This window comes from Triticum aestivum, chromosome 1A, assembly GCF_018294505.1.
Source record: "Triticum aestivum cultivar Chinese Spring chromosome 1A, IWGSC CS RefSeq v2.1, whole genome shotgun sequence".
Classification (NCBI taxonomy): Eukaryota; Viridiplantae; Streptophyta; class Magnoliopsida; order Poales; family Poaceae; genus Triticum; species Triticum aestivum.
In genome coordinates this window covers 578,251,041-578,278,880 of record NC_057794.1, presented here as the reverse complement: position 1 = coordinate 578,278,880, position 27,840 = coordinate 578,251,041, and the positions used below count along the sequence as shown (strand labels likewise).

The window sequence follows — 27,840 nt, the reverse complement described above, 5'->3', positions numbered from 1 at the left end:
ATACATGTCACTCTTGGTTCATTGCATATCCCGGTACACCGCCGGAGGCATTCATATAGAGTCATCTTTGTTCTAGTATCGAGTTGTAATCATTGAGTTGTAAATAAATAGAAGTGTGATGATCATCATTTTCTAGAGCATTGTCCCAAGTGAGGAATATAAAAAAAGAGGAAAGGCCATAAAAAGAGAAGGCCAAAAAAGAGAAAAGGCCCAAAAAATGAGAGAAAAAGAGAGAAGGGACAATGTTACTATCCTTTTCCACATTTGTGCTTCAAAGTAGCACCATGATCTTCATAGTAGAGAGTCTCTCATGTTATCACTTTCATATACTAGTGGGAATTTTTCATTATAGAACTTGGCTTGTATATTCCAACAATGGGCCTCCTCAAGTGCCCTAGGTCTTCGTGAGCAAGCAAGTTGGATGCACACCCACTAGTTTCTTTTGTTGAGCTTTCATGCATTTATAGCTCTAGTGCATCCGTTGCATGGCAATCCCTACTCCTTGCATTAACATCAATTGGTGGGCATCTCCATAGCTCATTGATTAGCCTCGTTGATGTGAGACTTTCTCCTTTTTTTTGTCTTCTCCACATAACCCCCCTCATTATATTCTATTCCACCTATAGTGCTATGTCCATGGCTCGCGCTCATATATTGCGTGAAAGTTTATAGGTTAGAGATTACTGAAGTATGAAACAATTGCTTGGCTTGTCATCGGGGTTGTGCATGATGATAGCATTCTTGTGTGACGAAAATGAAACATGACTAAACCATATGATTTTGTAGGGATGAACTTTCTTTGGCCATGTTATTTTGAGAAGACATAATTGCTTAGTTAGTATGCTTGAAGTATTATCATTTTTATGTCAATATGAACTTTTGTCTTGAATCTTTCGGATCTGAATATTCATACCACAATTAAGAAGAATTACATTAAAATTATGCCAAGTAGCACTCCGCATCAAAAATTCTGTTTTCATCATTTACCTACTCGAGGATGAGCAGGAATTAAGCTTGGGGATGCTTCATACGTCTTCAACGTATCTATAATTTTTGATTGCTCCATGCTATATTATCTACTGTTTTGAACATTATTGGGCTTTATTATCCACTTTTATATTATTTTTGGGACTAACCTATTAACCGGAGGCCCAGACCAGAATTGTTGTTTTTGCCTGTTTTAGGGTTTTGAAGAAAAGGAATATCAAACGGAATCCAAACAAAATGAAACCTTCGGGAACGTGATTTTCTCATCAGATAAGACTCAGGAGACTTGGACCCTACGTCAAGAAACATAATAGCAGCCCACGAGGTAGGGGGCGCGCCTACCCCCCCCCCCCCCCCCGACGCGCCCTCCACCCTCGTGGGGCCCCTGTTGCTCCACCGACGTACTTCTTCCTCCTATATATATCCACGTACCCCCAAACGATCAGAATAGGAGCCAAAACCCTAATTCCACTGCCGTAACTTTCTGTATCCACGAGATCCCATCTTGGGGCCTGTTCCGGAGCTCCGTCGGAGGGGGCATCGATCACGGAGGGCTTCTACATCAACACCATAGCCTCTCCAATGAAGTGTGAGTAGTTTACTTTAGACCTACGGGTCCATAGTTAGTAGCTAGATGGCTTCTTCTCTCTTTTTGGATCTCAATACATTGTTCTCCCCCTCTCTTGTGGAGACCTATACGATGTAATCTTCTTTTTGCGGTGTGTTTGTTGAGACCGACAAATTATGGGTTTATGATCAAGTCTATTTATGAATAATATTTGAATCTTCTCTGAATTCTTTTATGTATGATTGGTTATCTTTGCAAGTCTCTTCGAATTATCAGTTTGGTTTGGCCTACTAGATTGATCTTTCTTGCAATGGGAGAAGTGCTTAGCTTTGGGTTCAATCTTGCGGTGTCCTTTCCCGGTGACAGTAAGGGCAGCAAGGCACGTATTGTATTGTTGCCATCGAGGATAACAAGATGGGGTTTTCTTCATATTGTATGAGTCTACCCTCTACATCATGTCATCTTGCTTAAGGTGTTACTCTGTTTTTAACTTAATACTCTAGATGCATGCTGGATAGCGGTCGATGAGTGGAGTAATAGTAGTAGATGCAAGCAGGAGTCGGTCTACTTGTCTCGGACGTGATGCCTATATACATGATCATACCTAGATATTCCCATAACTATGCTCAATTCTGTCTATTGCTCAACAGTAATTTGTTCACCCACCGTAGAATACTTATGCTCTCGAGAGAAGTCACTAGTGAAACCAATGGCCCCCGGGTCTATCTTTATCATATCAATCTCCTACTACTTAGTTATTTACTTTGCTATTTACTTTGCATCTTTATCATAAAAATACCAAAAATATTATCTTATCATATCTATCAGATCTCACTCTCGTAAGTGTCCCTATAGGGATTGACAACCCCTATTTGCGTTGGTTGCGAGGATTTATTTGTTTTGTGCAGGTACGAGGGACTCGCGTGTAGCCTCCTACTGGATTGGTACCTTGGTTCTCAAAAACTGAGGGAAATACTTACGCTACTTTGCTGCATCATCCCTTCCTCTTCGGGGAAAACCAACGCAGTGTTAAAAGAGGTAGTAGTTAGTCCCAAAAAATGATATAAAGTTGCTATAAAATGAATATAAAATATCCAAAAATGATGATATAACAGCTTGGAACAATAAAAAATTATAGATTCGTTGGAGACGTATCAGTGGCTCTCCCAAGGGAACATATTCATTCCCTCAGAAAACCGCTACCAGCGAACGCCACCACTACCCCCTCTCCATGCTATCATATAGAAATTGCCATGCTATGGCAATGCTATCTGCCGAAAATTGCCATGTTGTGATGGGTGTAAGGATTACAATGTTGCATCATAGAAGAAAGTTTGTGCTACCTATCAGTAATTGGCATGCTATCAGAAAAGATTACCATGGTACAGTGAAAATGGAGATTTGCCATGCTACAAGATAGAGATTTGTCATGCTACAATATAAAGAATTGCCATGTTACAAGATAGAATTTGCCATGGTACAATATAGAGAATTGTCATGCTACAAGATAGAGATTTGTTATGTTGCAGCTAGAGAATTGCCATGGTGTAGTGTGAAAAGTTGTCATGTCATGTTTTCAAAAGAAAATTAATTTGACATGGTATAACACATATAGTTGCCATGTGTGAAAAGTCTAAATACACAATAATTGTCATGCTAAAGCTATTGGCAATGCGCAAAACGTAAAAACGCATAATTTTCCATGCTATACCTGACATGGTTGCCATGTGCAAAAAGACTAAAAACCTGAATTTGCAATGCTCTAGATAATCACTTGTGGAAGATTAGAAAAGTAAAAAAAACACAGAAAAATCAGACCGTTCGCTGGGGAGGGAGGGTGCGGTGTAGCAAACCATCCATTCGTTCCCTAGAGAGGGTGGTGGGAACAATCACTTTGAGATTTGCATGTAGGATCCGACGTACCAGAGGGCGTTCATTCAGAAACGACTTAGAACTGATGTCTTCTATAGCATTTGGGGTTTATAGTACAAGCTGATAATGGTAGCAGGAGAAGATATACATGGACTGCGCTTCCAAAAGTGTCCTTCTGCTCCGGGGTGCAAATGCACCCGGGATGAACAGTAAAATGAAAAATATTTAAAAAGTTCAAAAAATTCTTTTTTTTTGCGATAAACATTATTGAATGTTTCACCTTCGGGTGAAGTTTCATGATGAAGTGGCATTCATGAAAGTTGGGCAGGAAAAAAAATTCAGTTGTCAAAAGTAGCATTTTCAGAGTAGTTTTTTTGCAGAGATCACTAGAAAAACAAAATCAGATGTCCAAAATGCTATAAAAATAGCATTTTCAGAGTTTCTTTTGCATAGATCACTAAAAAAACATAATCGGTTGTCCAAAATGCTATCAAAATCAGCTGTCCATGGTACTTTGCATGCAGTTGAAACATTTAACAATTTGCGCCACATTTTATTTTTCAGAATTTCTGATTTTACTTTCCATGGTAGTACATTCTACTGTTCATCCAGGTGCATAGCAGAAACACCACGTCCCCTGCACTTCAAGGAGCACCAGGCAGACAATCTGTAATAAGGGTGAGCTGCTCTGTTATCAGTGGATTCTAAACCCTGACCACCTTGTGTGATCCCTCCTTCGTTTTGCTACGCACAGTGCAGCAACCGTGGTGCACCGTACCGAGTCTTCTCTCCCCGGCGATCAGCTAATAGCCGGTGATAGCTCGAGATCAGCATCAGCGTGTAGCAGGGAAGCAGGAACCATCCATGGGGACGGAGGAGTAAAATCGATCACCTCCTCATGTAAATTCTGCGCGATAAATGGGACGCAGCCACGAGACAGAATTCAGATCACCTACACATCAGCAGTGCAGAGAGCCAGAGAGAGATATTGGCAGGGGAGGGAGGGAGGGTGGTCGGCAGAGGTAACTGCGCCCTGTGTCTCTCCCCATGTTGGCAACCGTAGCGCCACTGCGCCACAGAGCGTAGCTAGGTACTCAGCTACGACGAGCAGGAGGCGAGGCTGCTGTAGTGCTGTGCACGGCGGTGTCGCGTCGTCACCCGGACCCGACCTGCCAAAGCTCGCCGACGCCGGTCGTCCAATCCCTGGTCAAAGCTGCCGCAGCTCTCGCTCGCTTTGTGTCCGTGTTTGGACCCCCATGCGCGCCGATCCCGAGGCACGGCAAGGAAACAACGGCCTCCCCGTCCGTCCCCATGCTCTCTCCTGATCGACTGACCGTCTCCTCTTTTTCTTCTTTGGCTGGCTCCCGTCTTTCTTTCTCCCCTGCCCCATCTGCTTCTCCTGCCGCCTTGCCTTCGCCTTTAATTTCGTCTGGATCTTGGCCTCTCTCGGCTTTACCCGTTCAAAATCAAAAGCGTACACAAAACGCTTTACCGTTCGTCAAAATCAAATCTACGATTTACCGTCTTAGAGCATCTACAGCCGGATCCCGGATATGTCAAATATAGCTCTCAAACGCCTGTGGACGTGCCTCGGAGTGTCCGCTGGCACTAATCAGCCACACCTCAAATTTTACTAATTACATCTGGGCGTCTCATACTAGATTCTTAAATCCATACGAAGACATGCAAACGAAATAAACCTACATACTACGTCGATCACCTAACTACTCATCGTCGGAGATGTCGACGATCTCCGTGCCCAGCTCCGGCAGCATTGGCGGTAGCTGCAGCTCTGGCTCCTCCGGCTGCTCCGTTCCAGCCTCCTCCGCCTCAATCTCCGCGTCGAGTTCGGCGAAAAGCGCTCGGACGCCGCCTGCTTCTACCGGAGGAACGCTCGGTTCGTCTTCACATAGGCCTCATTCTAGATGGACTTCAGAATGGCCTGCTGCTCCGCCATCTCGTCGGACTGGGTGACGATGAACTCCGCCTCCGCCTGCTCCATGTTGAAGCCCGGCAACTGCTGCTCCACCTCCTCCACCTCCATCAGAGCCAGCTCCTCCTTCTACTCTTTCCCTGGCTGCTCCTCCTCCTTCGGCTCCGGGGAATCTGGAGGCCCCCCGACACGCGCGGCGTGTCTCGCACGGATCTCCTGCTGGATCTCGTCACGACGCTCCGACGTGAGCATTGCGTACTAGGTGATCTTCCTCCGGACCATGACGGAGCGTCGGAACCGGAAAGGGAGGAGGTGGATGGGCTCAGACTGGCGGCGCGGAGAGGGGGGTGGATGGACTAGGGTTGCGGGACTCCGACCGGGTTAAATAGGTCGATTTGCTCTCGGACGGCGAGCCAGAGCGGCGCCACGCGGAATTCAAACCGCGGTGACGGAGGAGGCGTCCATCAGACCACCTGGTTTTCAGGGGAGTCCGCGTGGGACACCTTTGTCAGTCCTACATGGCGGGCGTGTCCGGGTGCCCCCATATCCACCTCATATTTGGGCTGGATATGAGGGATGCCGGTCAACCCGGGCGTTTAAGGCTAGTGTGAAGGGTCCGTTTGGGTCAGAAAATCATGACCGGTCAGTGACCGGGCGGCCCGCCCGAGCGTATGAGACGGGTTTGAGGTGCCCGGCTGTAGATGCTCTTACTACTATGTCCCATAGACTTCTGTAAACAAAAACGTAATTTACCCTCCGGTTCTGCGGAATTGCACAGTGGCACGCGAGTGTGGCGCACTCATCTGCCAAGTCCTACCGTTCGCTCATTTTGCCTCGCGATTCACTCATTAGTTCAATCCAGCACAAGGGCACAGTAAAAAATAAAATACCTTAAAAAAATAAGTTTCAACAATGAAACCTATGGTTTTTGCATCTAAGACTGCCAAGTTTCAACCAATTCAGAGATATAATTTCGAGCAATTTTTTTGTTGGTCTTAGACACAAAATAATTGATTTTTTATCGGTTGCTCGTATTAAGTGTCAACATTGAAACTTAACATGTTTTTTAATAACTCATCAAAATATATTCAAAATGAATCTTGTTTGAAAATGATGGCCATGAGAAACATGAATATGAAAACAAAACTTAATTCAAATTTTCATTTAAAATATATAAAACTTTGAAAATCGAAAGCCAAAATAAAAAGCGAGCACCAAAGACATACGTGCTCCCGCACTTGTGTGCCACAAATCATCTCCCTTCCGGCCACTTTTCACCTCGAACTATTCTAAAGCCCGTTCGCCCATCCATGCTACCGAAACTCCAGGGAGAATGTATTCAATGATTCAGGTGTAGGCAGCGCCGGAATCATCGTTTGGAATTTCCGATGCGAGGTAGCTGATGGGGGGATGGTGCGTCGACAAGGAATACTAGGGGGAGATATTGTTCTTCGGAGGTGACCGACAGCGGTCGGGACACGACAAGGTTTTTCTGGTTTGGACAGACTCTTTTGCCTTGTAGTTGTGTTTTCGTTGGTGGTTGTCTTTAGACTAACCCGGTGTGATGTTCGTGCTACGCTCATTGTTCACAGCGAGTGGTAGTCATATTATACTACAATTATCTTCTTTTATAAAACTATGATACACAATTTTACTACTCATAGAAAATAAATTCTGACGTGAGGCACTATGTCGTAGTGTTCAGGAAGCAGAGAAGGTTGTGTGCTCTCAGAGCACATCTGGTTCGTTCGTGGGAGATCTATATGCTAGTGATTATGGATCCATGCCCACCTACGCAGACCCTCAAACCATCTATAACCGTTCGGACTGAGCGATCCAAACTTAGTTTGCTATCCAACATGATACCCCGTCGATCGATGTGTTCATGGCAGTGAGCGTCGCTTCAAAGTGCTAGCGTGCATTCATGCCACAATAGAGTGAGACATGACCTTTCATTGGAGCCGACATTGAAGCGGCGCGTTGGCCGAGAGCGCCGCCAGCGCCGCATCCCAGTCGCCGTGCCTGTTCAATGTCAGAGAGACGTGATTGGATGAAGCGGGACGGCTATCTACCACATTCACATCGGCAGCACGTCCGTCTGTCTGGCAGCATTAAATAGGCACGACGGCTGAGAAACTCACTCAGGCGCCCACATTCAAACACCCGCCACTTGGCCTAGCCAGTGCTCGCAATTTATGCCTGCCCATGCCCGGCGCCTGCGCAGCTTCTCGTCGTGTGCCGCTGTGTTTGCGGAACCGTCGACATCGGGATCCGCTCCGGATCGAGGTGCCATTAGTGCGGTAGCGTCACGTGGAGGTAAGGCACCGGCTGCCTGAATTCCCAGTGCCACCGCGCTTGGTGCACCGGGATGTGCAGACGCTGCCGACCCGAGTGGGCACGCGCCAATGGCGAAGGAGGAGCACAGGAGGATGAGGCGCCGGGGGTGCCCTTGCCCTTGCCGCTGCCGGAGCTACTGCTGAAGAGCCCCATGACTAGGGTTTGGGTTGTCGCCAGCGAGGAAGCACGAAGGGGGTGGTGGGGGCAGATGTGGATGCCCCCACCCCCTCCGCACGCGTGGGTTAAAAAACGACGCTTCCACTAGCAGACTAGTGGGCCCGATGTCGATGGTCGTCATAAATTAGACGGCCAGTGGTAGTTGGACGACCGCCAAATGAAATCGCGGCGGACGCATTTCAGACGCAATTTTGGACTAAAAATGGGTCCGCGCGGACGTGAAGTAGACGGTTTTTAGGAATGGGTCAGCACGTTGGACCGGTATTTTTATCCACGGCGACCCAAACGAACATGGACGAACGAAATAGGTCGACCCGTTGAAGTTGCTCTTACAACTTTTTAATAATGGTTGTCTCTCGAACTAAGACATGTTTGGCGGCCACACATTGTCAAACTCTCATAAGTGTGGAAAAACGTCTTACTCCGTTTACAGTGAGTACTACACGGCGTCCACCATATTGAGCCATCCGCTGCCACCGTACTCTGTTTCGTGACCTCTGAACTCTTGCTGAGTTGCGGGGATAGCTACCGTGAAATGAGCTTTTTAGAGCTCCGTTACAAAAGATCCTTCAATCAGGCCGGTACAGTTAGGTAAAGCAGCTGCTTGTCCATGTGCGTACGTATTTTAAGGAAGATATGCTTTATCGTTGGTTTCTGGTTGAATCATTTCACTAGCACTGAGAAAGATGCTTAGGTTCCAAAGTAGTTTTCGGCCATATGTCCATCCACCGGGAGAACAGAGTACTACTGACTCAATTCGATCCAACAAAAGATAAAGTGCACTCACGATTAAAGCCATGATGGAGCCCTCCCCGGAAAGAAATTTTGTCATGATGGAGTACGTCCTTTTATTTTGCAGGGGCATGTCTACATTTGTTAGGTTGCTTATATGGAATTATCGATATACGCCTGTAGTTTTCTCATCAATATATACCTTTTCCCAACGGAAGCGAAACCCCGCAGCCAGCGTCTAAATAACAACCCCCCCCCCCCCTTCTCTCTCTCTTCTCCATCTGCGATTGCTTCGGCACAGTGATTCTCGTCTCTCCATCGTTGTGTGCTAAGTTTTGGTTAGCTTTTCATGTCGCGGTGTTATCGTTCCAACGTGATGGTGGTGTTGTCTCAAATTAAAGTCATGTGGCCCCAGTCCATGGCACTTTTGTCTGTGTTGTTAAGGTGCTTGGGGTATTTAGAACCCTACTTTTTTCATGGATAACGGGTTGTTCGTTGTGTCGGTGTAGCTAAATAGGCCCGTTGGTGGTAAACATTGTCTTATATATGTCCTTCTTCTGAGACTCCGTGAGCAAGGTCGATACCTCGAGATATACATGCATGTGTGTCTATATCAAGGCATTGCTCGTTGCCATTGATAATCTCCATTATACACGACAATCTGCTATTACGGCGGTTCGATGTTTTGCTTCTTCACTGGCTTCTATAGATACCATAACAGTTGGAAGTTCTCGATATTGTCCATTCCCGACAAGAGCTATAGTAACACAATGATTCTCGATATTGTCCATTCCATGTTGTTTAGGCCTGATGTGTGAACACATTGTTTTTAAATGTGATTGAATAAAGTTGACTACAGTGATTGTTTTAAAAAAAGGTGGTTGAAACCCTCCACCGCCTCTGCATCCAAGGATGCACACAATCATTTTTATTAAATTATTCAACAAAGTGACAAAATATATACATGGATCAATCCAAAACCGCCTTTCTAGTGACATCTGCCGCTACACTTACAAGGGAGCTGAGAACACCAACCGATTTAGCAGATGATTGAAAAAGGGTAACTCTTACCATACTGAAAAAGAACATCACTATGCTTAAACAATCTTAAGTAAACTTTTTCTCAGCAGTTTGCTCTTAATAAACAATCTTAGGTAAACCTTTTCTCACCTGTTGGCTCTAACCTTTCTCGAAAGAGCAGCTAGGCAGTAATCTGAAAACAAAATTACAATACCTTCAAGCTTACGCTCCATTTCAGCCTCATCATCCACTGAAATTAATCCCACACCAAACCAATCACCGAGGCTCATAAATCTTCCCTGCCTTGTCATATTCCCTTCTTCTGAGACTCCTTGAGCAAGGTCGACACCCTAGTCGAAAGATATAGACATGGATGTGTGTCATGTCTATATCAAGGCGTCGACCCCGTTGATATGCTCATTGTGATCGCTAATCTCCATTGTATGCAACAATCTTCGATTACGGTGGTTCAATGAGATTTGCTTCTAGATGCCATAATGATTGAAATTTCTCGATTCCATGTAGTTTAGGCCTGATGCGTGAACACATTGTTTTTGGAAAAATATGGTTGAATAAAAGAATGTGACCACAGGGATCATGTGACGTAGATGATTGAAAAACAGTAACTTCTATCATAAACAAAAAGACCTCCACCATGCTTAAACAATTTTAAGTAAACTTTTTCTCACCTGTTTGCTCTTAAACAATCTTAAGCAGTAAACTTTTTCTCACCTGTTTGCTCTAACCTTTCTCCAAAGACCAGACAACATCTAACCTCAAAAATAAAATCACAACACCTTGAAGCTTACACTACATTATTCCACCCTCATCAGCCACTCAAATTAAACCCCACAGCAAACCAATCACCCACTCCGAGGCCAATAAACCTCCCCTGCCATGCCACTCTCACCGCTCTCCACTCTGTTTTTTTTTTCTTAACGGCTGCCAATAGGCCTGATGCTTGAATACATTATTTTTGGAAAAAGAATGGCCGAATAAAGAATTAGACGATAGAGGTCATGTGACGTAGATGTTGGAAACAGTAACTTCTACATATCATAATGAAACAGAAGTCCACCTTACCTAAACAATCACAAGTAAACTTTTTCTCACCTATTTGCTCCAACCTTTCTCGAGAGAGCAGACAACTTGTACTAGCAAAAATAAAATGGGAGAGGATTCTCGTCTCTCGGTCATTGTTTACTAAGAGCATCTACGGGCGGACTTCTCAAATCCATCTCATACATTTGGGCGGGCCGTCGGGTGACCGATCATGTTTTTTTCGACCCAGACGGATGCCTCAAACGGGCCTCGAATGTCTGGGCTGACCGGCACCTCCCATATTCAACCCAAATATGAGGTGAATATACGGGCGCCCGGGCACGCCCGTCATGTCAGACCCGACCCATGCTGGCCCACCCGACCCCATTTATATTTGTTCCCATCCGCTCTCCGAAGCAAACCCTAACCACTCCACTCCCCTCCTTCACCCGAGCTCATCTTCGGTGGTTTCTGGCTTCTCCGCCATGGCAGGCAGCAGATCGGACTCCGACCAGTCCGGATCCGTCAACTGGGGTGTCATCCCGTGTGGGTTGGAGGAGGCAATGGCAGTCCGCATTGCACTCCGCCGCTCTCGGGAGGACAGCGCCCGACCGACGGACGGATCCGTCCGCCGCGACGCCATAGCGTCGGCTCTCCAGGCACCCGGGTCCTCTCGTGCTGGATCCTCGCAGTCCGGCCCGGAACACCTCTCCTTCCCCATCATCGGTCGGGCAGAATATGAATCCCACCAGGAACGGGTGGCCCGCCCTGCGAAGGAGAGGATAAGGGCTGCCGAGGCCCGTATCGTGGCGGAAATTGCGGTGGCAGAGGCGGCTGATGCGGCGGCGCGGGCGGCCCCAGAGGAGGAAATCATCCGCGTCTGCATTGTGAAGAAACGGCATCGGAGGAACACGCGCGCCCTCGCCCGAGAGCAGAATCGGGCGGTCTATGCCATGGCCGGACTGCCGCCGAAAGAGGAGAAGCAGGACATCGACGACGAACAGATCCGGCTCGATCCGTACTGTGTCTTCGACCGGTACTTCCACAAGAAGGACGGCAGGGGCACCGGGAAGGGCAAGGGAAACCGTGGATGAACTCCACCATAGCCAAACATGCCAAATTTTGGCAATCCGATGGCATGTTTAGTGTAGTGTGATGGTGTAGCTGGATGATGCGTGTGCGTCGACGTAGTTGCATGAGTTTGTACAGATTTGAGATATGGTAATTGAGGTGTCCGGATGTGAATTACATTATTTAAGGGGTGCCCGGTCAGTGCTCGCGGACGCGTCCGGGCGTTTGAGGGATCAGATTTGTTAAGTCCAGCTATAGATGCTCTAAATTTATGTTATGGCCTCATCGTTCGGGCGTGATGGTGGTGTTGTCTCAAATTAAAGTCATGTGGCCCCAATCTAGTCTTGGTGGCACTTTGTTTGTGATGTTAGAGCATCTACAACCCCTCTTTTGCCGGAGCTGGCAAAACTTGTTGTAATAAACAGTCGAGAAATTGTCGTATTAAGACCCCATAAGATCAGAACAGCAATCGTCGAAGATGAAAAGTAGCACAATGATTTGAAAATTTTGAGGCATAGCATCTGACATGTAATCTCCATGTTATTTATGCCTCATGCCTGAACACAATATTTTTGGAAAAATATGCTTGAATAAAAGAATTTGACCACAGGGATCACGTGACGTAGAGGATTGAAAAACAGTAACTTCTATCATAAAGAAAAAGACCTCCACCATACTTAAACAATCTTAAGTAGTAAACTTTTTCTCACCTGTTCGCTCTTAATCAATCCTAAGTAAACTTTTTTCTCACCTGTTTGCCCTAACCTTTCTCCAAAGACCAGACAACATCTAACCTCAAAAATAAAATCACAACACCTTGAAGCTTACACTACATTATTTCAGCCTCATCAGCCACTCAAATTAAACCCCACAGCAAACCAATCGCCCACTCCGAGGCCAGTAAACCTCCCCTGTCATGTCACTCTCACTGCTCTCGACTCTGCTTTTTTTCTTAACGGCTGCCACTCTCTTCATCTCTTCTGAGCCGTCCATTATCTCACCTGCCGTCGATTTCTCCTGCCTGCCACGGCCTGCGTCCCTGTCCACCATTTCCTCGCAAGAAAACAAGCCCGGGATCAGAGCTCCGGTCCATGCCAAGAACAAGAAGCTCTCTCTCCTTCCTCCTCCCTCTCTCTCCCTCTTCTGCTTTTGGCGGGGGCTCTGCTCCGCTCACTGCTCACCACCCCACCCAGTACAAAACCACCACCGCTAGCTAGCTTCAGAGACAAAGCAGTAGACCACTACTGACTGGATACAACACTCTCTGCCTCCGTAGCTAGTGAAGCAGAGCTTGCTTGCTCCGAGCTCGAGGTCGCCATGAGAGCCATCGCGGCGGCGAAGGGCCCGCACGGGAACGACCCGATGTCGTCCTCCAGGAGGCACTTCAGGTGGCCGGTTCTTGGCAAGAGCGGCAGCCGTGGCGCCGGCGCGGCCAGCGGGGACGAGGGGTATGTGAGGGGCTCGGAGGCCGAGGAGGAGGAGGAGGAGGACGAGCGCGCCATGGCCTTCTCGTCCGCCTGCCCCTCCTTCCACTCCGAGGACTTCGTGTCCCCTCCCAAGAAGCCGGTGACGGGGACCGCCGCGCCAGCGCAGGAGAAGCAGCAGCAGAGGAGGAAGGTCCGGACGGCGGTGGCGCGGCTGCGGTCGGCGCTGTCGGCGGCCGTGTCGGGGCGGCGGCGGCAGGTGGGGCTCGGCGCGCGGCTCACCGGCACGCTCTACGGCCACCGGCGCGGCCACGTGCACCTGGCGTTCCAGACGGACCCGCGCGCGTGCCCGGCGCTGCTGCTGGAGCTGGCCGCGCCCACGGGGGCCCTGGTGCGCGAGATGGCGTCCGGCCTGGTGCGCATCGCCCTCGAGTGCGAGCGCGCCAAGGCCGCCACCGGGGGCGGCGACGGGGGCGGGAGGAAGCTGGTGGAGGAGACGGTGTGGCGCGCGTACGTGAACGGGAAGAGCTGCGGGTACGCGGTGCGGCGCGAGTGCGGGGCCGCGGACTGGCGCGTGCTCCGCGCGCTGGAGCCGGTGTCGATGGGCGCCGGGGTGATCCCCGCGGCGAGCTGCGGCGGCGGGGAGGGCGACGTGATGTACATGCGCGCCCGGTTCGAGCGGGTGGTGGGGTCCCGCGACTCGGAGGCCTTCTACATGATGAACCCCGACAGCAGCAGCTCCGGCTCCGGCATCAATGGCGGGCCCGAGCTCAGCGTCTACCTCCTCAGAGTCTGATCGGCCGGCACGGCAGGTGGATGGTCGTCGGTCAACTAGCGTTTCTTTCGGCTTTGTGCATTCGGTTGGTGGAAACGGGTTAGGCTTCAGGGGGCGTTTACGCTCGTTGGAAGCGTAAACGGGGGTGGGAACCAAATACTACGTTTTGTTGTTTAGCAAGCAGGGGAGTCATTTGCTAGTGTTGGGTGTAATGATTCTGTAGATTGAGACGAATAGTTTGGATGGACTCCGGACAACTGAACTGGAGTGGTAGTAGCTCTACCAGTAGTACCACGCATGTTGCGATCATCAATAAAATAGTATTATCATTCGGGTATCTTGTAGTTTTGTCCTTCATTTTGTATCTTTGGGCCTCTTTGATTCAAATATTTTATTAGGAACTCCGAATTTCTTATATGTTTCATAAAATCTCTATGGTTTTTCCTTGATGCAATCAAAATCAAAATTCAATAAGATTCAAATGGACATGACATTCAAACCCTTCAAATGGATTCAAGGGCGTTTTCGGGATGCTAGTCCTTTAGGACACGTGCATGAACACGTCTTGGCTAGTTTATTGACAAGGTCAAACCGACTTTGATAGAGGGGCGGCGCATCGGTGGTGGTTCATTCTGACGACCATAGTGGCTGTTTGGTGATCCATTGTCTTCATGTAAAAAGATTATCATAACTGTGAACCCTCGAGAGGTCAAATTTGTCTATTATGATTGTAAATGCCCTTGTTCATATACCATCGGCCGGCTGTCAGGGGTGCAGAATGTGAAAACACGTCACGTTGTGGACTGATAGACAGGTACTTACGTCCATGCAAAAAAAAAGGAGAGGTACGTACGTACTGGTAGGAACAAGTTTTCTCCACCCTTCTCAAAAGACTCAAATTTTACCACTTTGTGGTGGGCCGCCCTCGCTCTAGCATTCAGCCTTTTCCTTTACTCTCTTTTGCCGCCCCGTTTGTTTACTGTGCGTCCTGTCCATTCGATTACCAATCACCTGCTCATGCATCGCTCAAAAACAAAAACAAAAAAACTGCTCCAAATCATTTGAAAAAAAACAAGGTTAAAAACCCATTTGCAAAAATAGCCAAAACAAAACACACACACAATACGAATATCGGGAGACGGGGAGACCGGGAGAGTGAACCTCTTCGTTCGCTTTCATGAAAACCGCTCCAGTGAGGCGATCGAAGGCGATCTTCTGCCTTCTCTCACCACCAGCGACGCCGTGGGTCCTCTTCCTCTCCGTCTGTCGCTCCAGCCACGGGAGCGGACGCGGACCCTGGCAGTTAGAGCATCTCTAGCCGTTCGACCTCCTAAGGCGCTAAAAAAGGACGGTCTAGGGTGCACCGGCGCTAGTTCGGCCCCTGGGGCGACCTAGCTCCCAGTCACACCCCCAGGCGCCGGCCTTAGGACGCGAAAAATTTAAACTTGGTCGTTTTCGCTCACAAAAGGCGTCACAAGTCGGGCGATCGCAAGCCACAGTTCGGCGTACAAAAAATAGAGTGGCAGAAGTTCGCGTGCGCATCACTCGGCGGGCTCTGCCCCAGGCATCGGCAGAGTTGGAGTGCGCGGGCTTGGCGGTGTCGGAGCAGCCTCTGCGCTGGGCGGCGTCGGCGCGGCTTCGGTGGTGCTGGGCGTCGTCACGCGGGCTTGGCGTCGGCGTCGACGTCGACGGCCTTGTCGAAGGAAGCTGGTTCAGGATGAGGCCTTGACCGTCTCGTCGGTGCTCTGGAGCATGTCCGCCCCACCCAGCAGGAAAGCCAGGTTGGTGTTTCTCTTCTTCGCGGCGACGTTCGTCCGGAGCAGATCGAGCTTGACGGCGCTGCTCGACATCAACGCCGACCACCGCGCCTCGGTCTTCTCTTCACGAAGGACGGCCCGGGCCTGCGCGTCGGCGAGGCAGTGCTCGATGGACTCCTGCACTCGAGCGGTGGCCGCGTCGGCGTATTTCCCCTTCTTGGTAACTTTGTTGCCGTCCGGCCGCCCTTCCGATGCGCCAGGAGTCGGCGCGTCCGGCTTGTAGGTCTCCTTGGCCTTGTCGAGGGTGCGCCGGACTTCCGCCCACTTCTCGCACTTGTCAATGCGCTTGTAGACGTGGAGGTACTTGAATTCGGCGTCGCTGTTGCTCCACCGGTACAGGGTGAACATGCGCAACAACTGCGCGGAGGGACAAACAGTTGGCGCGCGTACACGGCGAAGAGAGGCGGGAGGCTGGTGTGGCATACCTGATCCTCGACGCTGGCGCCGCTCTCCGAGCGAGCCGCAGCCTCCTCGGCGACCCCATGCCATTTGTTGCACGCCCCCTGGATACGCCCCCAATGGTTCGCCATCGCCTTGGAGCCGCGCTGCATGTAGACGCCTTTGAAGTAGGGGTCGACGAGCTTGCGCTCGTCGAACTCGGCCTTGATGCGGTCCCAGTACGTGTCGACGCTCTGGTTCGTGCCGGTCGTCGGGTCGAGGCAGATGACTTTACATGCTTCGGCGAGGCATTCCTCCTCCTTGGATGCCCACTTGATGCGCGGCTCGCCTGTCCTGACCCAGGTGCGAGTAGGGCAGCGGGCCACGGCGAAGCGCGAGCGTCGGGGATGAAGCATAGGCGGGCGGCGAGTAGTTGTATGGAGGGTACTGCACGCCGACGAAGGCGGGTGAGGGCGTGCGCTGGACCGGGTATCCATGGGGGAAGGTGACGTTTGGGTTGAACCCACCGTGCGCGTCACCGTCGGCGTAGCCCGGCGAGGGCGATGCCCATGGTTGCGGAGAGCCGACGCCTTGCTGACCCCAGGGCGCGTACTGGGCGTGGCTTCCAGGTGGATTCATCATCCCCGCGCGAGCCGCCTCGGCTTCGATTTGGTCCGCCGAGGCAGCCGCAGCCGTGCGCGCCGCTTGTCGCGGGCCTTCTTCGCGATGGCCCTGTTCCGCCGGTCGGCGGTGACAGCCTCCCGCCGCTGAACTTCCGCCCTTCACTCGGCGTTTGTCATGCCCGGTGGCTTGGTCGGCGGCGCCCTCAGCTTTCTCTACTTCGGCTGGGCGACGGAGGCGGTCGCGGTTGCCGCCGCGCGGGGGGCGACGTACTTCTTCGGTGGCATGGCGGCCGGCTGGGAGGGAGGCGAGCGGGAGGGAGTTTGGCGGGAGGAGGGAAGACTACGGGAGGGAAATGGGGAAAACGCGGGAAAAAACGGCGGGAACAGGCGCTCGCCTCGCCGACAGGGCGGACCCACGGGCCCTTTTCGCTTGAGACGGCGCCCCAGGCACCCCCCAGGAAGCCGGGTTCGGCCTGAATCCGCCGGCACCCGTTTCGCCCCGAGCCGGCGAAAAACAGGCTTCTGGAGCGCGACTGGGCCGTTTTTTCGACGCCGGCGCGGCAAAATCGCCTGGGAAGGGCCTGTTGGGGGCGCGGCTGGAGATGCTCTTATTCTTCGGTAGGAAGATAGGTTAGGCATAGTTTTCTGTTAGAGATGTTGCATCAATGGTGGAGACGGCGCCGTGTCGGAATAATCTGCTTCTGCTAATTTCTCCATATATGTGACGTTCTAATGGATGGCACCGAGGAGCCGGTGGCTCGGTCTTCTTACCGGTCTTTCAAATCTGATGAGATTTGTGTCCGATGGTTGACGCACAACACTCTCTTGGATGCATTGGCGTTGTCTGTTGTGGTTGTGTTTGGTGTCTTGCAGTGAGGTGTGTGGATGGCGACAAACAGCAGCGTTCCTTTTCTTCGACCGCGTCGGATGAAGTTGACGGCGCTCCGGTGATGAAGAACCCCGGCTGACGTGCCACAAAGTCATTTGCGGCGGTCCGGTTCATTGGCTTGAAAATCATCCTTGTATGCAAAGGTGCCTCTTCAGATTTGGGTATGACGACAACTCATCTCTTTCTTCAGTGTTGCCTTGGCGACTACAGAATACGATGGTGGACGGAGTTTTTGCGCGGCACAAAATTCTGTTGAAGTGAAAACTCTAGTTTTTACTTCTTGTGGAGTCTTTGTTGCAAGACATTCTCATGTGGTGACATTATGTATGTCCCATGTGATCACATTGTGTACACTGTACAAGAATAACGGGACACGCGATCAAAGCTAGGCACCAATGCTTGAGAAACCATGGATCAAGAAACAAAGGCAAAGCATGGAGTACGTCGGTCCTTGAATGGAATGGCATGTGGAGTGGTGGAAGCTGCCGGGGCGAGAGCGGGCTGGTGGTTGCGGGTGACACAAAGACGACACGGGCCGTGGTCCCTGCGCCGAGGGGCACTCGACATGGATGCATGCCTAGCCTAGCCTCTATCCCTACGTACTAGTGCCTATCGCTACTGCCTAGTCGCATTTGGCCATCCCGAGGCAGCACAGCACTGCGCTGCTGCAGGGCAGAAGCCGCCCATCACTCGCCCGGTACCGTCGCACATCGCCCGCACAGTGCATGGCTGCACCTGCAGAATTCCGGGATCCCTATGCGCCAGCCGGCGACAGTGCCAACGGATCCACGCAGCCCAGCAGCAGCAGAAGATAGAAAACGATACGTACAAAGGATCACCATCTGCTTGCTTTGCACGCAGGGACCTCAGCAGGATCGATCCATCCATCCGTCTGAAGTTTTTATGCCGCCGGCCGGTGTGTGTCGCTCGCCGTCACCGGTCACTGGATCGTGTGATCTGGGGCGGTGGGATCCCATCATTACGGCCATCATCACAGTCGACTCACGGCGCTGTTGCGCTTTGCGAGATTGGGAGTGAGGTGCCACCAAAGTGGTAGTACTTGTGATGATGCCATGATGGCGAGGATGATCGATGAGAGGGGTGGATTGGACGATTGCCTCGAAAAATCACGGTGAGATGAGATGCAGCACTGCATCTGCATGTACTGGTGTACTACGTAGTACATACTACTCGTACACTGCATACACTGGTCGTGAGGTAGGTCTCTGTACGTCTCTCTACCAGTCTATTTCTACCGCTGCATGCAGCACGAGGTGATGTGACATGCCGGCCCCTCTGTCGCCCGATCAGCCTGCACAGCGTCAAAGCGTACAAATAATGCAAGCATACAGCCGAGCAAAAAAGCAAAAACAAATGTCAGTATAAAAATGGGGCCGGGTGTCGATAGCAATGGTCAGAGTGGTGGGTTAGCTTTGTTTTGGAACGATCAGATGTCAGTCGAGATCAAGGATACAAATGATAGAGTGATTGATGCTCATGTACGTGCGACTCCGTCTGACCCTCCCTGGCATCTTACTTGTGTGTATGGAGAACCACGCACTGAAAACCGGCATCGCATGTGGTCCATATTATCTGATTTGTGTGCTACCAGTGATCTTCCATGGATGCACTCTGGCAATGCGAACATTTGTCTACTACCCCGCGGCCGGCCGGCCGGCCAGATTGCCGCGTTCCGTGAAGTGGTGCAAGACTGTGAGCTTCATGATCTAGGATTTAAAGGTGCTCCTTTCACCTATGACAATAAAAGGATAGGTAGAGCAAATGTTAAAGTTAGGCTGGACAGAGCCCTAGCTGATGATCGGTGGCGGGATATTTTTTCAGATGCGCATGTGGTACACTTGGTGTCGCCATGTTCTGATCACCTTCCGATCCTTGTTCATATGCAGAGAGAGGAGGCTATTCCGAGACGCCGACGATCAAGTCAATATGAGGTCTTTTGGGAGCGTGCGGGGGAATTACCAGAACTAATTGAAAAAGCATGGGCTGCCACACATACCAGTGGCAACCTTGCGTCGGTTACAGCTGGACTGAATGCTGTAATGGAACATTTGCAAGGATGGAGCAGAAGAAGATTTGGCAGTGTCATGCGAGAGCTTGAAAAGACACGTAGAAGACGGGACCAGCTGCTGCAATCCAATGGTGACCAGCATGAAATCAGAAGACTCTCTGACTGCATGAATGAACTACTCTATAAGGAAGAACTCCTATGGCTGCAACGATCGCGGGTTGTTTGGCTAAAGGAGGGGGACCGAAATACTAAGTTCTTTCACAATAGATCTGTTTGGAGAGCACGTAAGAATAAAATCCAAAAACTGAAAGATGATGATGGAGTTTGGCAGTCTACACCGTCGGTTATGGAGCTGATGGCCTCGTCCTTTTGCAAGGAATTGTTCACCCGTGACCCATCGTTAAATGCAGATCAGATTGTTGGTCTTATAGAGGAAAAAGTAACGGCTGAAATGAACGAGTCACTTTGCAAAGATTTCTCGGAGAAAGAAATTGCGGATGCGTTGTTTCAAATAGGACCCCTAAAAGCTCCAGGGCCGGACGGGTTTCCAGCGCGGTTCTATCAAAGAAACTGGGCTGTCTTAAAGGATACGGTTGTTGCCGCGGTTAGGCTCTTCTTTGTTACTGGACACATGCCGTCAGAAACGAATGCCACTGCTATTGTGTTGATCCCAAAGTCTGATCAGCCGGAGACACTGAAGGAGTTCCGACCCATTAGTTTGTGCTCGGTGCTGTACAAAATAGTGGCCAAATGCTTGGTGAACAGGTTACGCCCTTTGCTTGGGGAGATAATCTCCTTAAATCAAAGTGCCTTCGTCCCCGGGCGTATGATAACTGATAATGCGTTAGTGGCATTTGAGTGCTTTCATGCAATTGAGCATTGCAAAAAGGAACATGAATCTTTTTGTGCGTATAAACTAGATCTATCAAAGGTGTACGACAGAGTTGATTGGGAATTTCTTAAAAGAACGATGCAGAGTCTGGGTTTCGCTCCCCGATGGGTAGATTGGGTAATGTCCTGTGTGACCTCGGTGAGCTATTCGGTAAAATTCAATGGAACCCTGCTTGATTCGTTTCTCCCAACAAGAGGTCTTCGCCAAGGTGATCCACTATCCCCTTTTCTGTTCCTTTTTGTCGCTGATGGCCTCTCTGCTCTGTTGGAACGGGAAGTGACCCAGGGTACAATCACTCCGCTGAGAGTCTGCCGAAGAGCACCGGAAATTTCCCATTTGCTATTCGCAGACGACACCTTGTTGTTCTTCAAGGCAGAGCTGGGGCAGGCAGAAAGAGTGAAGCACATTCTGGATGTGTATGCTAAGGGAACAGGGCAAATGATCAATCCAAACAAGTGTTCAATCTTGTTCAGCCCAGCGTGTCAGCAGGGAACCCAAGAGAGCATTAAAATCACTCTTCAGGTCACGCAAACTACCTTTGAAGCTAGATATCTCGGCCTCCCTAACCCAGATGGCAGAATGAGTAAAGGGAAGCTAAAAAGCCTACAGGAGAAATTAGCAAAAAGTCTGATGGAGTGTGGTGATAATCAACTGTCCATGGCAGGGAAGGAGATAAAAATTAAAGCGGTTGCGCAAGCTCTCCCGGTCTATATCATGAGTGTGTTCAAGGTACCTGATGGCCTGTGTGAGGAGTTAACAAAGATGATTCGTCGCTTCTGGTGGGGACGTGGGGTGCAGAAAAGGGCAAGCGCAAAACTCATTGGGTCAGTTGGGACAGCATGCTATGTCCGAAAGGAAGAGGCGGTATGGGATTTAAAGATCTTAGATTATTTAACCAGGCCTTGTTAGCAAGGCAAGCATGGCGACTTATTGAGTTTCCGGACAGTCTTTGTGCACAGGTCCTCCGAGCCAAGTTTTATCCCTCTGGCAACATCACTGATACAGTTTTCACAGGGAATGGGTCGACTACATGGCATGCCATTGAACACGGCCTCGAACTGGTAAAGAAAGGATACATCTGGCGTGTCGGAAATGGGGCAAACATTCGCATTTGGCGTGACCCCTGGATTCCAAGGGGGGCACCTTTTAAACCGATCACACAAAAACGCCGGTGTAGATTGAAGTGGGTCGCTGATCTTTTGAATGCTGACGGGACCTGGAATGTAACTCTTCTCCGGCAGCATTTCTTCGCAATGGACGTCGCGGAAATACTGAAAATCAAACTCTCTAGCCGGATGGTAGATGATGCAATTGCATGGCAACCGGACAAGCATGGTCGCTTCTCAGTCCGCTCCGCGTACAATATGTCACGGGACGAAATCATTGCCCAGCAAGGTGTTGGTGACTCGAGCACCAGACCTGATGGTACTAGACCGGCTTGGAAACTGCTATGGAATTGTGGAGCTCCACCGAAAGTTTGCATCTTCGCATGGAAAGTTGTTCATGAGGCGCTAGCCACCCGGGCAAACAAGCATCGAAGGCATATGGAGACAGCTAGTGTGTGCACGATTTGCGGGCAAGAGAATGAAACTGCCCATCATGCACTCATCCGATGCCCCCATGCTCGTAACCTTTGGAATGAAATGGAAAACGTCTGGAATCTTCCGCCTGATGATGCACTCAGAAATTCTGAACCGGACTGGCTGCTAATGCTCCTCCAAGAGCTGAATGACACACAACGCATGTTAGTTATCATGGTATTCTGGCGTGTGTGGCATGTGCATAATGAACTGACCCATGATAAGCCAATGATTCCGATTGAAGCATCTAAACAATTTCTGTGTGGATACGTGGACTATCTGCTCATGATCAAGCACTACCCGCAGGCGGACATCACTAAAGGAAAATTCCCGGCTGACCTGAGTGGATGTATCACACCGAGTACTCATATGACAGGCCGTTTACTTCCTGATGTCACATGGGTGCCACCTCCAGCAGGACTTTGATGGCTCTTACGTCGCAGCAGAGGGCGAAGCGGGCGCAGGTATGATTTTACGTGACCACGAAGGACAGATAATCTTTGCTGCATGTAGATGGTTGTTCAACTGCCATGGACCTCTGGAAGCTGAGCTAGCGGCGTGCGAGGAGGGGCTTAGGCTAGCCCTGCACTGGTCCCAAGCGCCGCTACTCGTGGAGACTGATTGTGCCGAGATCGTAGCATCGATCAATGCTGGGACAGCGGACCGCTCCAGGAACATGGGACTACTTAGTGAGGCTTGCATCTTGAGCACTATGCTTTGCACAAGAAATATGTGATTTGGAGTGGTGGTATCCCATCACCATGGACACGGAGTAGCTCTTTTGCCAAGTTGCGAGCCATGAGGTGGCGAAGGGGTGCGAGCATGATGATGAGAACGGGGATTGGATTGGATTGTCTATCTACTGTTCTTCGTGACCCTCGACGAGTCAAGACTCAAGGGGTGGCATCGGTGTGCATGTGCATGTACTCCTAGTAGTAGTACACTGCATACATACATACATATACATGCACTGTGTGAGCGACGTGACCGGGAGGAGGTAGGTCTCTGTGCGTCTCTCCACAAGTCCATTTTCTGCCACCACATCCACATGTGACACGATGTGATGTGAGATGCGTCCCTCTCTCCCGCCTTGATCAACATGCAGACCAGCAAAGTGTACTATTATATACTCCCCCGTTTCTAAATATTTGTCTTTTTAGAGATTTCAAATGGACTACCACATACGAATGTATAGACATATTTTAGAGTATAGATTCACTCATTTTGCTTCATACGTATATAGTCACTTGTTGAAATCTCTATAAAGACAAATATTTAGGAATGGAGGAAGCATTTCATTTTAGAAAAATACCGGGATATGAATAACAGCAGGCAATTGGTCTCCACGGGATGCGGCATTCGTAGTAAACCATGTGTGTTCGCCACGTGAGCGTACTCCCATCGGTGACCACCGCCGGGAGAAGCAAGAAAAACAGAGAAGACGCAACACGCGAGTCTCTGTTGTTGAATCAGGGCCAGGCCCAGGCTCATCCAGTATTGGGCCTGGCAATTGCTGAGGCATCGACTCCAGCTGCCTGCCAGGGGGAGGGGAGGCTGTAGGAGCGCTCTTTTTAGTCCACATCGCTAGTCGTGGGAGAATGGGTGGCCAGCGAGAGTATAAGAGAGCAGGCAGGGCAGACTGTGAAAGGGACGCAGCTGCGTGGTGAGCACAAAGCGAACTATTCTTTCGCCTTTTACTAAAGAATACCGTGTGCATGCCACAGTAAACAGCATACGCTAATTTTTAAAGGGTCTTTCCTCTTCTGAGGAGGGTCCCACAAATCAAATTCAGAAAATTTTGAGTTTCATCAGAATGATTCATTTGTTAAACTGTTCTCTCAAGTTTGTGTTGGGATTCCTAACTCTTCATTTTGGTTATATCTCACAGCCTGCTTCCAATAATGTGACTCTTGATGATTGAGTTTTTTTATAGTATCTAATGTTTGGTTCTATCATATTTAGTTTTTTTTTGCTAATTTGTAATATTATTGAACGACGACAGCGGGTTTACTTGTTTCTTATGTGTGCTGTGCTTTCACATAATTTCCTTTTCTTTCGATTTAGCTTCTTTTAGAGGATTCTTTTGATTTGGCTGAGATACTGGTTGGTGTCTCCTTGGCTAACAAACAACGTTCTCGATGGTGTCCTCCGACAATTTTGGTAAGCACAATGCGGAATGAACTTCTGCAATGATGAGGGCAATTCAAGAACAGATTTTGCTCTGCTCACTGTTCTCTTATTTTCCCTTCTGTTCTAGTTGAAACTTTACTCTCTTTCCTTCTGTGTTTTGCCCGGTTTGGGGCCCACCACCAGCTTACTAGTATGTGTCAGTTCATAATCTTTGATGATCTGGTTCCTCTGTGCCTAGATACTATGTAATTCTTGCACATAGAACTCATGTGACAACATCTGCTTCTGTCCAAGGAACATAATCTTCATTCCATCATCCACAGTAGTACTAGAGATGTTTCAGCCTATACATTAGCGTCTCCTACGATCCGCTCAAGGCCGCGCTTGGAACGTACTAGTATTTCTGCTAAAACCCCTCCGTAAAAGTTACACCTGTGAAAGAAATAGGGATCGAAGTCAGATCGCGCTTGGAACGTCGTTTCGTCGCGCCATAGAAGATACACCGGTTTTCTCGGATACATATCTGGATTGCACAGAGGACTTGCTTGATCTGAAAGGCAACTAGATAGTAAATCACAGAGTTTGTAATGACATTAGCAGGATTCCAATATCTGAAAGTCCAAGCCTCATTCTGCTGATGTAGGGACTAACCTGAAACCGGCAAAGGCTTAAAGTTGTCAACTAGAATGTGATCTCACTTGTCATCACCCATTTGTATTTGAGTCGCCTAACTATGCTGCATGTGTGAGTTTCCACCCAATTCTTGTAATAGATCAGTAAATGTCAAAGCATGGACTTCACTCTACAACGTGGTTTTTGCAGATCAGTTCCCAAGAGTATAATCATATTTAGTCATTGGCATAACATGTGACACTGGGAAAGTAGTAGGAAGTAAGCAAAATGAGTTCTTACAGAAATCAAGCTTCAGACAGGAGCACATTGTGCCAAGAAGTTACAAAATAAATAGTGGTGCCCGCATAATAGACAAATCTGCCTATATTGGTTAATTGGGCAAAGGCTGTCTATGTCAGCGGCAATATAAAGACTGTCTGCAACAGCTCAGTTATTTGGCAGACAAATAATGACAATATCATATATAGAACTAATTATCTAATGCGTCCCTGTAACAGAGATGCCTACAAAGCCAGAGAGCCCACAACTTACATATTATATTTATTCAGAAGTGCAGACAAGAGAAACTTCAAGTAAGTAACATTATGGAGTACAGATTCAGGGTACACATATTTTATAAGGCCACTCAGGTTTGCCTCCTTTTATGGAGATTCTTTGATAATTTTAGCATCCATCAAAAGAAATGAAAACCGGTCGATTTCAAAGAAAGGTTCGCTTACACGAGGTATTGAGACTTGAAATCTTGGACAATGATGCCAGGGATGGTTGAATTAAGATAGTAGACGAGCGCATGGACAGACAGGCCGGAGTTCCGCCCCCATTTCTAGCTAGGAGCTGCAAAATCCATAACTCTTCATTGCATCATAGAGTATGTTCTTACATGGTCTACCTATACTGATAAAATAATTACATCACAGAAGCACCATTGGCCTAGGTCTGCGATTATTATACTGTCTAAAGAAATGGCACATAGCAGCACCAGTGGTCTAGTGGTAGAATAGTACCCTGCCACGGTACAGACCCGGGTTCGATTCTCGGCTGGTGCATTCTTTTTCTTTTTCTTAATTATTATGACGTCTTCTCTCTGTATGTCACATGAATTCTGCTTTCTTTTGCACTTCATCACGGGCACATGCAACGTGCGCATGTAGTGCGTACTATGAAGAAACGAAGCGCAATCCAGCACTAAATGGACTACATGGGGAGCAAAACAAATGAATCTAGGAATGGAGGGAGTAAATATCAGAGGTACTTGGTGAGATCATGGTGCGCTTGGTTCAGCACCAGCAGTGCTCGTCCCGGTAGCTCGCCACACCCTGCCTCTCGCCGCGACGTGGATCGCCTTCCTCCACTCCTCGATCCTCTCCCGCCAGCACCGCTCCGCCGGCCAGTCCTTGTACTCGAACTACGATGCAACCAGGTTGAGTAATGAAGTTTACATCATCTCCTTCGGTGAAGGCAGCTCGATCCGCCCCGACAGGGCTTCCACCACCCGGCTGCTCTGGAGCTGGAACACCAGGAAAGGGTTTGCCTGGGCACATGAAGAATTCAAGATCGTCGTGTACAAGCATCCGCCGGGAGTATGTACTCCATTACTAAATATAAGTTCTTTTAAAGATTTTAATTTGGACTACATACGACTGTATATAGACAAACGTTTTCCCTACGATATAGATGGATTTTAGAATGTAGATTCACTCATATTGCTCCGTAGTCCATAACGAAATCTTTAAAAAGACTTATATATTTAGAAATGAAGGGAGTATATAAATGCATTTTCTTTTTTCTTGCCAAGAGAGGGACGGAATTACTTCTCGTGGATGCACAGATGTGCTTATGCGAGAGGTAGGCCGTGCCTCTCACAAAAAGAAAAAATATATATGATTTTCTATCCGTCAATTAATCGCATGACTTAATCCTTTCCTAGTAACTCTCGTTGAAATCTCACGTGTTGCTCTATCCATCGTGAGTAAATCTTGCCTCCCCGACCCACCTCCCGCCTCCCAACGCACGGGTGAGCCCATTCCTGAGCTCGCCGAGCTCACACACCACGACGGCTACGTCCGCACCATCAGCTCCACCACGGTTACCATTACTCGGGCGTCACTGCTGCGTCCGACCCCCTGTCTACTGCACCAAGCATTGCTCTTATCACTGGACTGGTAACCCCCATCGCCGCCTCGATCGCCCACCAGGCCATACCCATCACAATCCCCTTCTTGTGTTGATGCACCGTTTTGAGGCGGCAAAGAAGCTACACATGCATCACAGGCGTCACCCCCTGGTTTGTACTCACCCGAACTATGGTTCATCTCTTCTTTGATTCATTTTTAATCAATTGTTTTGTTTTGTGTTACTTTTAGATGTAGTGTTTGCTTCGATGAATTTTGCTGAGCGTATATATGTTATATCTGATGTGTAATGGAGCGTTGTGTCATCTACAAATTTTGGTTAATTTTTTGTGCATATCACAATAATCTGATGGGATTGAAAATTCCCAATATTGGCGGTAATGCGAGTGTTCGACTTGATTTCAAAATCTTGTTGCTTCCATCTAGGTTTAGATATGTTTTCACGATAGCACATTAGTGTTTCTTAGTTAGCACATTAGTGTTTATTAGTTTTGTAGCATCTATAATGCAATAAAGATGCTTCTGGACTGTAATTTTGTTTTTGCCTCCAAGTGCCAAAAAAAGTACAAATCTAAATGTTGGTGAGTCAAAACACCCATCCATTGTTGGTTAGCAATTTTTTGTTCTAGCTTGTAAACCAACATAGCTAATCAACTTCTATGAAATTGGTTTGTAGATCACAATATGATGAACCTGCATGTTTGTTGCAAGCATTGCTAATTTATGGTTGTTTTCACTAGGTATGGCTTATATTGAGATAGCAAAGACAAAATATGCTCAACACCGAAATCCTATGCAGA

At 48.9% G+C, this 27,840-nt stretch overlaps 1 protein-coding gene and 2 non-coding genes across 3 annotated transcripts; all 3 read left to right on the top strand.

The window, feature by feature from the left end:
* The first annotated feature begins 12,730 nt into the window (after positions 1-12,730).
* On the top strand, positions 12,731-14,274 carry LOC123069388 (protein MIZU-KUSSEI 1). The gene has a single exon (XM_044492238.1). It carries the CDS (start codon positions 13,056-13,058, stop codon positions 13,956-13,958), a length of 903 nt encoding a protein of 300 aa, XP_044348173.1. The 5' UTR covers positions 12,731-13,055; the 3' UTR covers positions 13,959-14,274.
* Positions 14,275-23,799: 9,525 nt separating this feature from the next.
* Positions 23,800-23,919, top strand: LOC123072177 (U5 spliceosomal RNA). The gene has a single exon (XR_006434880.1). It is a non-coding gene; the product is annotated as a U5 spliceosomal RNA (small nuclear RNA).
* Positions 23,920-25,883: 1,964 nt separating this feature from the next.
* On the top strand, positions 25,884-25,954 carry TRNAG-GCC (transfer RNA glycine (anticodon GCC)). Its single transcript has one exon. It is a non-coding gene; the product is annotated as a tRNA-Gly (tRNA).
* Positions 25,955-27,840: the final 1,886 nt, after the last annotated feature.

Bases quoted from the DNA above. Each gene is read 5' to 3' on its own strand.
- LOC123069388 (XM_044492238.1), top strand. From the start codon at position 13,056: ATGAGAGCCATCGCGGCGGCGAAGGGCCCGCACGGGAACGACCCGATG.